Source organism: Nuphar pumila, chromosome 16, assembly GCF_984573655.1.
Source record: "Nuphar pumila chromosome 16, dmNupPumi1.hap1.1, whole genome shotgun sequence".
NCBI classification, from domain to species: Eukaryota; Viridiplantae; Streptophyta; class Magnoliopsida; order Nymphaeales; family Nymphaeaceae; genus Nuphar; species Nuphar pumila.
Window position 1 is genome coordinate 70,881,273 of NC_143264.1, and position 13,442 is coordinate 70,894,714.

At 34.7% G+C, this 13,442-nt stretch overlaps 1 protein-coding gene across 5 annotated transcripts in view; it reads left to right on the plus strand.

The window, feature by feature from the left end:
- The window catches only part of LOC149813490 (protein LPA3-like), a 43,804-nt gene continuing 30,362 nt past the window's right edge, over window positions 1-13,442 (plus strand). For 4 of the 5 annotated variants that reach the window (XM_089990805.1, XM_089990808.1, XM_089990807.1 and 1 more), the window contains exons 1-5: window positions 1-84; window positions 1,213-1,416; window positions 3,903-3,950; window positions 4,031-4,070; window positions 4,150-4,250. In XM_089990805.1, the coding sequence (XP_089846931.1) occupies window positions 40-84; window positions 1,213-1,416; window positions 3,903-3,950; window positions 4,031-4,070; window positions 4,150-4,250 (438 nt within the window). In that variant the 5' untranslated portion in view covers window positions 1-39. The remainder of the gene's footprint in view (window positions 85-1,212; window positions 1,417-3,902; window positions 3,951-4,030; window positions 4,071-4,149; window positions 4,251-13,442) is intronic. The other variant, XM_089990809.1, reaches the window with a different exon arrangement.

Consider the following 13,442-nt stretch of genomic DNA (forward strand, 5'->3'; position numbering starts at 1 on the left):
GGGAAGAAACAAGGGCTTTCATAGTACCCAACCGCTTCCATGGCCTCTGCTGGGGTTTGTGCTTCACTCCCTCCATCTCTTCATGTAAGAACTTCCTCTTTTACAATTTCTGCCAATCTGTGTCTTCTGATATCCACATTGCACCTGTTTCTTTGATTGCCATGTTAGGATTGATATATTGGAATTGCATTTCATTGTTTTTTCTTTCTTTCTTTCTTCTTTCTTTGTTTGTTTGTTTTTTTGTTGGTTGGTTGTCAGTTACTTGTGAATGCCAACATTGCATTATGAGAAGATGAGGTCTTCTTTAGAGTATGGATGTTCCTGTACATCATTCTTTAATCTCTTAATTCTATTGTTACGAGTACTTGGTTGGATGATTAGCACATATTAAGGTGTTATAATGGTTTGAATGCCCCACGCAATTACAGAAATTATAACGGTTTCAATGCCCCAAGCACCCGTTTATGTCACCTCTTGTACCAGAAAGTGCATGTAGGTATCCCCATTGTTACTTCCACTGAGTAGCCATGTATAGATTGCTTGCACACGTCTCCTAGGAAAGGTAGTTGTTTCGTAGAACAGTGGTAACGTGCGGCAAAATCCCATGGCGAATATGTAAGGGCTTCAGAGATATCATGGCTTCATCTTCCATTCGCTAGTGCCTAGATCACCTAGGTGAATGCATACTTTCGACTACCAAGGAATTTGCATGTACCCTTTCTCTAAAAACGTAATTGAAAAAGAACCCTAATTAGAGTCTCATTTTAATTGATATTATGGAAGTGAATTATGAAAAATCTGCTAGCAAATAAGCCAAAGTGTTACTTTACATCTCCTAGAGTTATACCAGAACACGGTATAAAAAATGTACTCCTTGCACTTGTCCTGTTCAAAGTCTTTAAAATTGTTCTTGATGTAGATTAGTCTTTCTAAATTATGTGCCACATTCATGCGCCAAATTTGACAAAGCAAATGCAGTTCCATTAATCTTCTGTGGTACTTTAATGGTGTGAGCTTTTGTCTATTTTCTGTGCCTTTCAAATTCACAAAGAATTTGTTAGCATTAACCTAACATTATTTAAATATGAGAACAAAGGTTGGGATTTTTAAATTAAATTGGCATTAGTTTTTGTTGTATTTCCTTTTCATCTTCTCCTTATTCTCGCATTTTCTTTTTCACTTGTTTTATGTACCATCTCATGCAAATGATAGGATCAAAAGCTACCATCAAATTATGAAGCTTGTAGGAGAAAGAAATTTGGTTTGGATTCTGGTAAACAAATAAGTTGTGTTAGGGTTGGTGGTGTCAAAATGTCTAGAACATATCCTTTTTCACCACAAGCAGTTTCAAGAGGAGGTGAAAGCATTTTTCAAGATGTACAATTCCCTACCAATTATGCTGAGCTTCTCAAACAAGTACTTTCTTCCCTGATCCCCTTTGTAATTATATTATGGATTTCTAAATTATTGTGTTCATTTCCAACCATATTATTATCTATTGTTTGTGTTATCATATGTCAACTGAGAAGAATTACATTCTTAACACATGCTAAATTTGAGGTAGAACCTTATACATGTTAATAACTAATAAGGGATCAGAATAGAAAGATTACTTATTGTTCATGAATTCTCGTTGGTAGTTTACATACTTTGCTTGTGATAGTGTTTACCCATATAATATAAAAGTGCATTTTTCATGGTAACTACAATATCACTATCACAAAGGGTGAAACTGAAATATGATTTTAGAATTTAATAGAATCAGTTATGAGGACCAATTATCTCCATAAGTTAATGAGAGTGAATAGAAAAGGGTTCAAAGCAACTATATACCACTATAATACAATGAAAAGAGAAAAGAAAAACACTACTTTAACCTTGTTTTAGACAAAGAGTTTAAAGAATAGAAGCAATAAAGAAAAGACTAATCTAGCTTATGAAGAATAAATAAATGATGTGACTGCCTTGAACATTATGATTTTAACACTCTCAAACTGATAGATTTGTGACTCAGTGTTTGTTTAGTAGAAGAGGAAAGCGATGAGTGGATAATGCTTTCCTAAAAAGTTTGGCAAGTTGACACTTTGAGGCGATAAATACATTCTTCTTGAACATAGCTAAAATCATGTCTATGTTTTTGTTTCATTCATGAAGCCGTGATTGCTAACAATCTCAAAACAGTTGAAAAGGATTGCACACCAATGACAACAAGCACCTTAGGCCAGTTTTGCAGTAGCAGTCAGCATAACTTGGTGCTCATCCTGAGGGGAGGATAGAGATACCTTGTTTTGTTTCTTGAAATGCCAAGAAATAGGAGAATTAAATATAAACAGACAATAACCTGTAGTAAAGTATCTATCAGTCACATTACCTCCAGTTAGCATGATTATAGGCCAAAGATCAAGGGATGATGATGAAGATAACATGATACCTTTAGAGATGGAATTCTTTATATATCTGGAAATGAAAATAAAAACTCATATGGATGATGGTAGTACATGCTAAAATTGACTCTGTATTTATTTTATATGTAATATCAGGTTGAATGATTGTTAGGTAGGTGGGAGCTTACACTAACTGAAATATGGAGTATGGTTTGATAAACATAATCTTTGCCACTCAACTTAGATCATTCTACATTTTCACTTTCTCATCAGAAACACATGATTTAGAGATAATGTCAGATTGCAAGTTTCTTTTGAAAAAGAAAATCTCCCCTGAGAGGATATGCAACTTTGACTCTGAACTTAATGAAGATGAGCAAGACCTGTCACTCAAATGGTGCACAAAGATAAGTTTCTCATCTTTGCCTTCTTTGTCATCTTTAGTGCTAATCATATCCCCGAAATGCAAAGGAATAGTAGTCCCTATTGTTAAAGTCTTTATAACAAATGCTCAGTATATGTATGACGTGATCTAAAACCAAGATTTAACATTGCTCGGTGAAACTTGTCATACTAAGATCTTCAAGCTTGTTCAAGCCTATAAATATTTTTCTCAATCATAAAATAAATTCATGACATATTTTCAAATATGTGTGGATCCATCCAAATCTCTTAATATAGATCGCCATTTAGAGATACATCTTTTACATGAATTTAATACAATGAGCATTTACTAATGCTACAACAATAAAAGATGTGATAGTTCTCATGCATGCAACTGGGAATAATATTCCTTCAAAGTGATTTCTATATTTGCCGAGTGTTTTTAAGCCACAAGTTTAGCCTGGCAGACTCCAATATCACATAAGACCTAATTTTGATCTTGAATACTCATCTATAACCAATTTTCTTTTTTTCCTTTTCACTTGGAGGAAGTGATTGCACCTTCCATGTTGGCTGTTTGAGTGCATCAAGATTTGCAACAATTGCTTCTTCCTGTCTGGACGCCTTGCAACCAATCTATATGACGAACTCATAAAAGGAGTGAGTGAGGAATTGGTGAATTATGTTGATTGGCAATATCATTGTTATCCTCTGACTTTTATAAATATAAATCCAATATTTTATATTGAATGGGTTGTAATCAAGGCTTATCCTCTGGATTTTGGTTTAGTTTCAAGGGCCATGCATGAGTTCTGATCTGCCATGATAAGCATAATCGCAAGGCATACAAATTTGAATTTGAACAAAAGAGATTAAGATATCTATACCTAGTTAGCATTTTCTCTATTTCTTGATGCTAATTACAGTAGCAAATTCTTTGCTGTTTTTAATTGCCCTCTGGTGGAAAATTTACCTTTCTCTTTCCTTTTTTTTTCCTGTTTATGAACTTTATGTTTTGACATTGTTTTTACATGATTTTTTTTTTAATATTCATGAACAGTGAGTCATTAGGACAAGGCCTGATTGGCATGTTTTTTAATGTACACTGCATATTTATGTGTGCATGATTGACAGGCAAAAATAGCAACTGAACTTGCTCTGAAAGATGGCAAGCGGTTGCTGGTGAGAGTTATTTTGATTTTAATTATCATGAAAAGTGATCTCTTTTTTTATGTGATAGTGTATAACATGACTCTTTGCAGGAAATTGAATTTCCGACTGCTGGACTTGAATCAGTGCCGGGTGCGTATTTCATGATTCTTTTTCATTGACTGAATTCACATGTTGGATGCTTGAATCAAGTTGATATTGTTCCTATCAGGGGATGCTGAGGGAGGGATTGAAATGACAGAAAGCATGCAGCTGATTCGTGAGTATTGTGATTGTTTCATACCTCCAGAAAAAGTAACAAAGACTAGAATAGTAAGTTGATCATTCACTTTTTCATTCTAGTTAAGAAAATGCCAGCTAATCTGTGAAATACATAACTTATGACAGCAAAAATTAATTAGTTAAATTAAGTATTGTGTTTTGTGAATGGTTTATAAAATTGTAGACGCATTCATTGGTTGTTTTAGTTGATGGAGGTTCCACTTTTAATACTAGGTAACTCATCAACCTTCTGGTTGACGAATAACTTCAGTTGGATATGCATTATGCAAATAAAGTCTGATTTAAATCTGCTTCTATCTATGTTATCTCATATTTAAATTAAACACAGATTTGTACGACCATTATTTTAATATTTTAAATAAATTTTACTACTTTTAATAATATAAAAAAATTAATATTAAAATAACAAAATATTTTTTTATTGATTAAAGAATTAAAAAATTTCTGTGTCTTCATGTCTCATTTTTGAAAAGGTTTTCGAACTTGCAAGTCAAACCCACATCTCGTGTCCTCATGTCCACTTATCTTTGTAACATAGTTGTATGCCTAGGTATGATGATAACAGATGGAAATAGGGCTGATGTAGTTATTTCGTTTTCTGTAAACTTCATATTAGATGAGGAGGGGTGATTGTTTTGTGGGTGAAGGGGAAGAAACTAAACAGTTTAAATCATGATGTGGTGCGATCTATGTAGTCAAAAGCCCCGACTAGGCATCGACTAGTCTGCCTAGTCGGTCATACGTAAGTAAAATGCCTAGGCTTTGCAATTCCTAGGTGGGTACCTTAAAAGGTACCAATTTTGCCGACTAGGCACTGGATAAGGCGCCTAGTGGGCGACTAAGCTGCCTCCGCCTAGGCACGAGGGCAGTTTAGCCATTTATTATTGTTATATATATTGTTTTTCTTTTGTGTATATATAATTATATATAAATGTGTGTTTGTGTGATTTATTCTGTGAAATCATGAAAACATGCTTAGTTATTATATGTGTGTGTGCTACTTTGCTTTTGGGATTTTTTCTGTGAAACATTGAAGGCATGCATAGTTAATTTTAATTGATTATATTTTTTATATGTGTGTGTTTGTTTCTTATGACTTTTTCTATAAACTTCAAAAAGCATGTTTAGTATTATGAATTATGTAATATGTTATTTATATATGTATGTGTTATTGTGCTTCTGTAAAAGGTTGAAAGCATATTTTGTTGATTATACTGAATATGTTATGAATAATTGAAATATATATATATATATATTTGTGTGTGTATAATTATATATATGTATGTTAATATATTTTGTGAAAGCATGTGCATTTTTGTACTTGCGTAATGAAAACATCTTATTAGTAAAAGAATTAAACATATTTTTATGTATATTTTATGTACTTTTTTATATTTGAATTGGGGTACTGACTAATCCCGAGTAGTCCTCGACTAGTCTTTTTAGGGGTCTACCGACTAGGCATTGTGTAGTGCTTTTGATTACATAGGGTGTGATACAACAAAAAAAGATGTCTGGACTCTCATGTCAACAAACAATCTTCTTAGCCAAATCACTTCACAGTGGTTATAGCCATGACTCAGTATTCTGCTTCAGTTGAAGAAAGAGAGATCTTCTGCTACATTTTACACTTTCATGAAATCAACGAGTCACCTAAAAACACACAAAAACCAGTAGTTGAGTGTCGATTATTGAGATCACCTTCTTGGTCAGCATCAATATAAGCAATTAAAGAAGCAAACAAGAAAAGTTATCGAAAAATAGAAGTTTTGATATATCTAATAATACGCAAAACTACTCCCATATGGATAGTGGTGGGAGTATGTTGAAATTTGCTCATTGTGTGAACTGCATATGCAATGTCAGGTCTCGTAATTGAGAGATATGACAGTGACCCGATAAGTTGTCTATATGGTATTGAATTTTCAAGTGGTTGCCATTCATCAATCTTTATTTTGACATTTATAACTTCGAGAGTGTCAACTTTCTTATCATTGGAGATACTAGACCTGACAACAATATCTAAAACAAATTTAGATTGAGTCAACAAATAACCTCTAGAAGAATAAACAACTTCTATACCAAGAAAATATTTTAAAAACCCCAAATCAATTATTTTAAAATATGTTTTGAAAAGTCTTTTAATGTGATTTCAGTTAGACAATTGAAATCCAACATCAAGTGTAACTTGACTAAACCTGTCATACCAAGCATTTGAAGCTTGTTTAAGGCCATACAAGGCCTTATTTAAACAAAGTGTTTTTCCTTTAGGAATAATTATACCAGGTGGTGCCTCCATATAGACTTCTTCAACCAAAATTTCATTGAGAAACACATTCTTAACATCCATTTGATATATAGGCCATTTCTTCATAGAGGCAAGGGCTACTACGGTTCTCACTGTGGTCATCTTAGCAACTGGGGCAAGGGTTTCCTCATAATCTATTCCATACTCTTGGGAGTATCCCTTGGTAACTAACCTAGTTTTGTATATTTCAAAAGTTTCATCACTCTTGATTTTTATCTTATATACCCATCGACAACCTATGAGTTTTTTTCTATGAAAATATCTTGGACAATTTAAGTATTCGCCTTTTCTAAAGCATTTAATTCTACCCTCATGACTTCTACCCATTCAGGATGTTTCTTTGCCTATGTCACACGGACTCGGATCCAAGGTCGCCGCACCCGCATCGACACGCACGGACACGGGTGCGGCTCAGACTCGGTCAACCCGACCCTGGGTGCGGTCAACGCACCTAGGGTCATTTTGGTCCATTTTATGAATTTTTTTTTAAAAAAATTTTGGGCTAGAGAATTTAAAAAAAAAATTCTTGGGGGGGGGGGGGCAGCCCCCCCCCCCCCCTATAACCCCCCACCAGGGGTGCCCCCCTAGACCCCCGCCAGTTGACCGCGCAGCGGGACCCGCACCGGGGGGAACCCCCCCCTCCTGTAAGGAAAAAAATCCTGAATCAGGCTTCACAACTCATCACCTGTCCCCTAATGGGCATAACTTTGATCGAGTCTTTTATATATATATATATTTAAAAATATTGGAGGAGAAGGATTCATGTGGAAGACCCAGAATGATTTTCTTTGTTGGTTCATAGCGTCGACCCCAATTGTTTTGGGATGAAGGCGTAGTTGTTGTTGTATATATATATATATATATATATATAGTCGAGTCCTTGTGTCCAAAATTTTTGAAATTGCGCCGCACCCGCACCTGCACCCATGTGACATAGTTCTTTGCTTCAACATATTTTGAGAGTTCTATATAGAAATGTATCAATGCAACTTAAGCTTGATACTTAGGTGAAAAGGACTCATAGGACACAAATTTCCCGGGGGTTTTGATACTCTAGATGAACTTCTAGTTTGTATTTCTACATGATTTTCATTATTGGTATATTTTTCAAGGGCACACAGATGTTCAGAACTACTACGCCTGAAATATCGGATACAACTTTGATCTCGAGGTTGTTCTTTACTTATCTCATTATCAAGAGATTCTTCTTCACTCACCATATCATTTCTGATTTCCTGATCCTCATCAAGATCAACATCACAATCTCCAAACTTTGGAATTAGATCCAACAAGAAAAAATACTCAGTTTTTTTCCTTAGGATTTTTAAATTTATTTTTTTTCTAAGAAAGACAACAACAACAACTACGCCTTCATCCCAAAACAATTGGGGTTCGCGATATGAACCAACAAAGAAAATCATTCTGGGTCTTCCACATGAATCCTTCTCCTCCAATCATTTCTATCCAATGTCATGTCCTCGGTGAGGTTCAAAGCATTCATATCCTTTCCTATCATCTCCATCCAAGTCTTCCTAGGCCTACCCCGACCTCTTTTAACTAATATATTTTCCCATTTCTCCATCCTTCTTAATGGAGCATCATTACGCCTTCGCTGAATATGTCCAAACCACCGTAAACGATTCTCTGTCATCTTATTTTCAATGGGTGCAACGCCTACCTTCTTACGTATCTTCTCGTTCTGAATCTTATCTTTTATTGTATTTCCACACATCCATCTAAGCATACACATCTCAGCTACACTAATTTTTTGAATATGATGTCTCTTGGCAGCCCAACATTCCGTACCATATAGTAAAGCGGGCCTAATAGTCGTCCTATAAAACTTTCCCTTCAACCGCAATGACATTCTACGATCGCACAACACTCCAGTTGCACTTTTCCATTTTATCCACCCAACCTTTATCCTATGATTTACATCTCCATCAATTTCTTCATACTTTTGAATGATAGATCCCAAATATTTGAAACAATCATCCACCGGTATTTCTTGCTCACCAAGCTTCACTACACTCCCATCACTACTTCGTTGCTTACTAAACCGACATTCCATATATTCTGTCTTACTCTTACTCAACTTAAAACCTCTTGCTTCCAATGTCTGTCTCCATAATTCTAACTTAGCATTAACCCCAGCTCTAGACTCATCAATCAAAACAATTTCATCAGCAAACAACATACACCACGACACATTTTCTTGAATTGATCTCGTAAGCTCATCCATCACTATAGCAAATAGGAAAGGGCTTAAAGCAGATCTTTGATGTAACCCAACCGTTATAGGAAAATTGGTTGTCACCCCTCCACAAGTGCGAACATTGGTTACTACTCCTTCATATATATCTTTAATTATACTAATGTACTTGAGAGAAACACCTTTCTTCATCATTGTCCACCAGAGAACGTCCCTAGGTACTCTATTGTATGCCTTCTCCAAATCAATAAAAACCATATGCAAATCTTTGTTCCTCTCTCTATATCTCTTAATAAGTTGTTTAAGAAGATGTATAGCTTCCATAGTTGATCTTCCAGATATAAAATCAAATTGATTCTTCGATATCATGACAACCTTCCTCAACCTAGACTCAATCACCCTCTCCCAAAGTTTCATAGTATGACTCATGAGTTTTATACCACGATAGTTTGTGCAATCTTGTATATCACCCTTATTCTTATACAGAGGCACCAAAGTACTCTTCCTCCACTCATTAGGCATCTTATTTGTCCGCCAAATCTTGTTAAAAAGATTTGTCAACCATTCTAAATCTTTCTCTCCCAAGCATTTCCAAGCCTCGATAGGTATATCATCTGGGCCAACTACCCTTCTTGATTTCATTTTCTTCAAAGCCTCTGCAATTTCTTTCTTTTGAATCTTGCGCATGAAGTCACGATTCATCTCATGAAAAGGAATTGAGAAGTCTCCAAGATCCTAAGCATGACTTCCATTAAATAGCTTATCAAAATAATCTTTCCATCTCTCCTTAATCTCCTCATCTTTGACTAAAACCCTTTGCGTTTCATCTTTGATACATCTAACCATACTCAGATCCCTCGATTTCCTATCTCTCATCTTTGCAAGCATATAAATATCCTTCTCGCCCTCTTTGGTATCCAACTTGTCATAAACCTCCTTATATACCTTATCCCTCGCGTTTCGAATTACTTTTTTAGCTTCCTTCTTAGCTATCATATACTTCTCCAAATTCTCATTATCACGACTCTTAGATTTCTATAACACTCTCTTTTAACCTTAATAGCTAATTTGACATCCTCGTTCCACCATGATGTATCCTTACCTAGCGGTGCACTGCCTTTAGACTCACCCAATACCTCCTTAGCCACCTTTCTCATGCTATCTGCTATCTTATTCCACATTGATTCTGAATCCTCCTCGAGACACCAATCAACTTCCTTAACTACCTGCTCTACAAACATTCCTTGTTTAGCTCCTTTCAGTGTCCACCACTTAATTCTAGGATCTATCCTATGTCTATTCCTTTTGTGGCATTGTCTAATTCTAAAATCTAAAATTAAGATTCTATGTTGTGTAGCTATACTTTCTCCCGATATAACCTTACAATCGATGCAACAATCCCTATCTCTCTTTCTAAGTAAGAAAAAATCTATCTGACTCGTATTAACCCCACTTTTAAATGTTATTAGGTGAGACTCCCTCTTTCTAAACCAAGTGTTTGCTAAGATCATATCATAGGACAAACCAAAATCTAAAATCCTTTCTCCACTTTCGTTTCTTTCTCCTATACCATAGCCTCTATGGATACTCTCAAATCCATCCCTACTAATGCCTACATGTCCATTAAGGTCACCGCCGATGAAAAGCTTTTCTCCATAAGATATCTCTTGTACTACTCCATCTAAATCTTTCCAAAATTGACGCTTAATGGAATCATCTAAACCTACTTAGGTGCATAAACACTAATAATATTAATAATATCCGTACCTAATACTAATTTAATAAGTAAAATCCTATCACCCTTCCTACGGACCCCAACTACATTATTTATAAACTCACGACTCATAACAATCCCTACTCCATTCCTATTCTTATTTATTCCTGTATACCAAATCTTATATCCCCAAGGTTCTATCACTTTTGCTTTCTCACCTACCCATTTGGTCTCTTGTAGACATAAAATATCAATCTTTCTCCCTACACATAACATCTACTAACTCTACCAACTTACCAGTTAAAGACCCTATGTTCCAAGTGGCTAACCTAATTTTATGGTCTTGGACTAACTTCTTTACCCCCACCCGTCCAACAAAGTGAGGGAACCCTTGCCTATTTGACATTTCTTGAAATATATAAATTTTTTATTTTTAAAATCAAAGCATTTATAGCTTTTTTAGTTATTTGCATATCCCAAAAAGACACAAGGAATATCACAAGGAAAAAGTTTATCATTTTTATCAATGAAAACAAAACATTTGCACTTAAAAATTCTTAATCTCGAATAATCATGAGTAAGTTTAAAAAGTTTTTCAAGTGGTGATATATTTTTCAAGGTGATAGATGACATTCTCTTAATAAGATAAATTGTAGTCAATGTGGCTTCAACAAAAAATTCATTAGGTACTTGATTTTAAATAAGCTAAGTTCTTGTGGTTTCTATGATATGCCTATGTTTTCTTTCGGCCAAGCCATTTTATTGTAGAGTGTAGGAGAAAGATTTTTTATGGCCATTTGATTTTATGTAATCTTTAAAATCTTTTGATAAAAATTCTCTCATTGAATCAGTGCGAAAGATAGAGACATTCTTTTGAAATTTATTTTTGACCAAATTGTGAAATATTTGAAAATATTAAAAAAATTCAGATTTGTGTTTAAGGAAATAAATCCATGTGTGTTTAGTAAAATCATCAACAAAGATTACATAATATGCAAACCCATCGTTAGATATAGCAAGTGCTGAACCCCAAACATCCGAATGTACTAACTCAAGCGGTCGTGTAGAGTCAAAAGTTCTTTCTTGGAATGACAATCTTTTTATTTTGCCAAGAATACAATCTTCACATGTAAAATTTTCAAGATTACAATTTTTTTTTTATATTTAGAAAGTGTTGTATTTTGGATACATTAGGATGGCTAAGTCTTTTATGCCATAAATCCAAATTCAGTTTTTAAACATTATAACAAAAATTATTCTTGGGTATTTTAAAAAAAATCCATGTAATATAAACCTCCTTCTCTATGACCTTTCTCAATCAGCTTTCTTGACTGGCGATCATGTACTTGACAACCAATAGAAGAGAAGAAAACATTATACCTATGGTTAGATAATTGAGAGACATAAAAGATTTAGGTTTAACTTGGGAATATATATAATTTTTGGAATAAAAAATCTTTTTGAAATTTTCTATTCATTTTATCTAAAGAGATCTCTCATCAACAGTAAAAACATTTGACTTGCTTGAGTTACAATATTCGGATAAAATATCACCATTTGGTGTCATATGAAAAGAGACACCTGAGTAAAGAAGCAAAAAAAAATTATCGGGGTCAGAGATGCCAACATAAGAGACCACGACTCCGTTCGATAAAGCTCCTTTGAGTAGAGGTTGAAGAAGTTCTACAAGTTGAGTCAAGGACATGCTCCCAATGGTTGATTCTTGTGTAATTTTGAACTCGACTCTTGTGTAATCGATGCTACCTTCTTACAGGGTCTCTTTAATTTAGGACAATACGTCTTAACATGTCCCGGTTTTCAGTAATAATAGCAAATAAGTTTTTTCTTCTCAAACTCATTGCCTTGTTTTCCATAGTGATTGTTGTTTGGTCTCCCATATTGTGGTGGTTTGTAAGTATGAACATGGTTTCCCATTTTAGATACAGCTAGGACCGAGTCATCATCATCTTTAGATGTCTTATTTTTTAGTCTATTTTCCTCTATACTTAGCTCTTCAATGTTATCTTCAATAGAGGGGACTTTCCCTTTATAAAGAAGAGCCGATTTAGTAGACTCAAACTCCAGTCTTAAACCATTGATGAATTGATAGAAGTGCTCTGCATCAATTTGTCTTTGACAGAGTTCTCTGTCTTTGGGACAATGCCATCTAGGCTCAAGAAGAGCCAACTCGTTCCAAAGGTCGGACAACTCACTAAAGTATTTCCTAATACTTTTCTCTTTGAGTCATAGTACGTACTTTGTCTTACAAATTGCATATGTGTGAAATATCCTTAAGAAAATACGTTGTCTTAAGGTAGTCTCATGCTTTATTTGTATGTTCAAATTTAGGTAGACTTGAGCACTTTTTGATGTCAAGACTACTAATGAGACAAAACATAATCTCGTCGTGTCTTATTCTTCATTCTTTCTATTTTTTCTCATAAGTGACCATTCTTTTCCACCTTCATAAGAGGTACTTCTTTTTCTCTTTTGATCTTAGTAAGAATTAGCTTGGGTTTTGAATGAGACCTTCCACTAATCCTCACGACCCTTTCCCTCATATGAGGTGTTTTATGATTGAAGCACATGTTACATAGTTTGTGTCATTGAGCTTGATGATGACATTATCATTGTCATCCATGTTTACAAGGTCTAAAAGAGAATAAAGATAGAGATGAGGTAGAAAAGGTGGAGAGACAGAAAAAACAAAGAAGATCACGAACACTCTACCACCAAGAAGGCATCTTCAATGTAGAGCATCAACACATGAGCATTTCACCTCCAATGAAGAGCACTAACACTCTTTCATAAAGTGAGCACCACAATCTCACAAGTACTTAAATGAATTTTGCAAAAAAGGTTTTAACTCTTACAAATCTTGAGTGACACGCTTCTCAATGCACCAAAAATCAGCTTGATCTCCTTGCTCAGATACCATGGAAGGAAACAAGGTTTCCCAAAGATGTTCACCAAATCAACAAAGTGGAC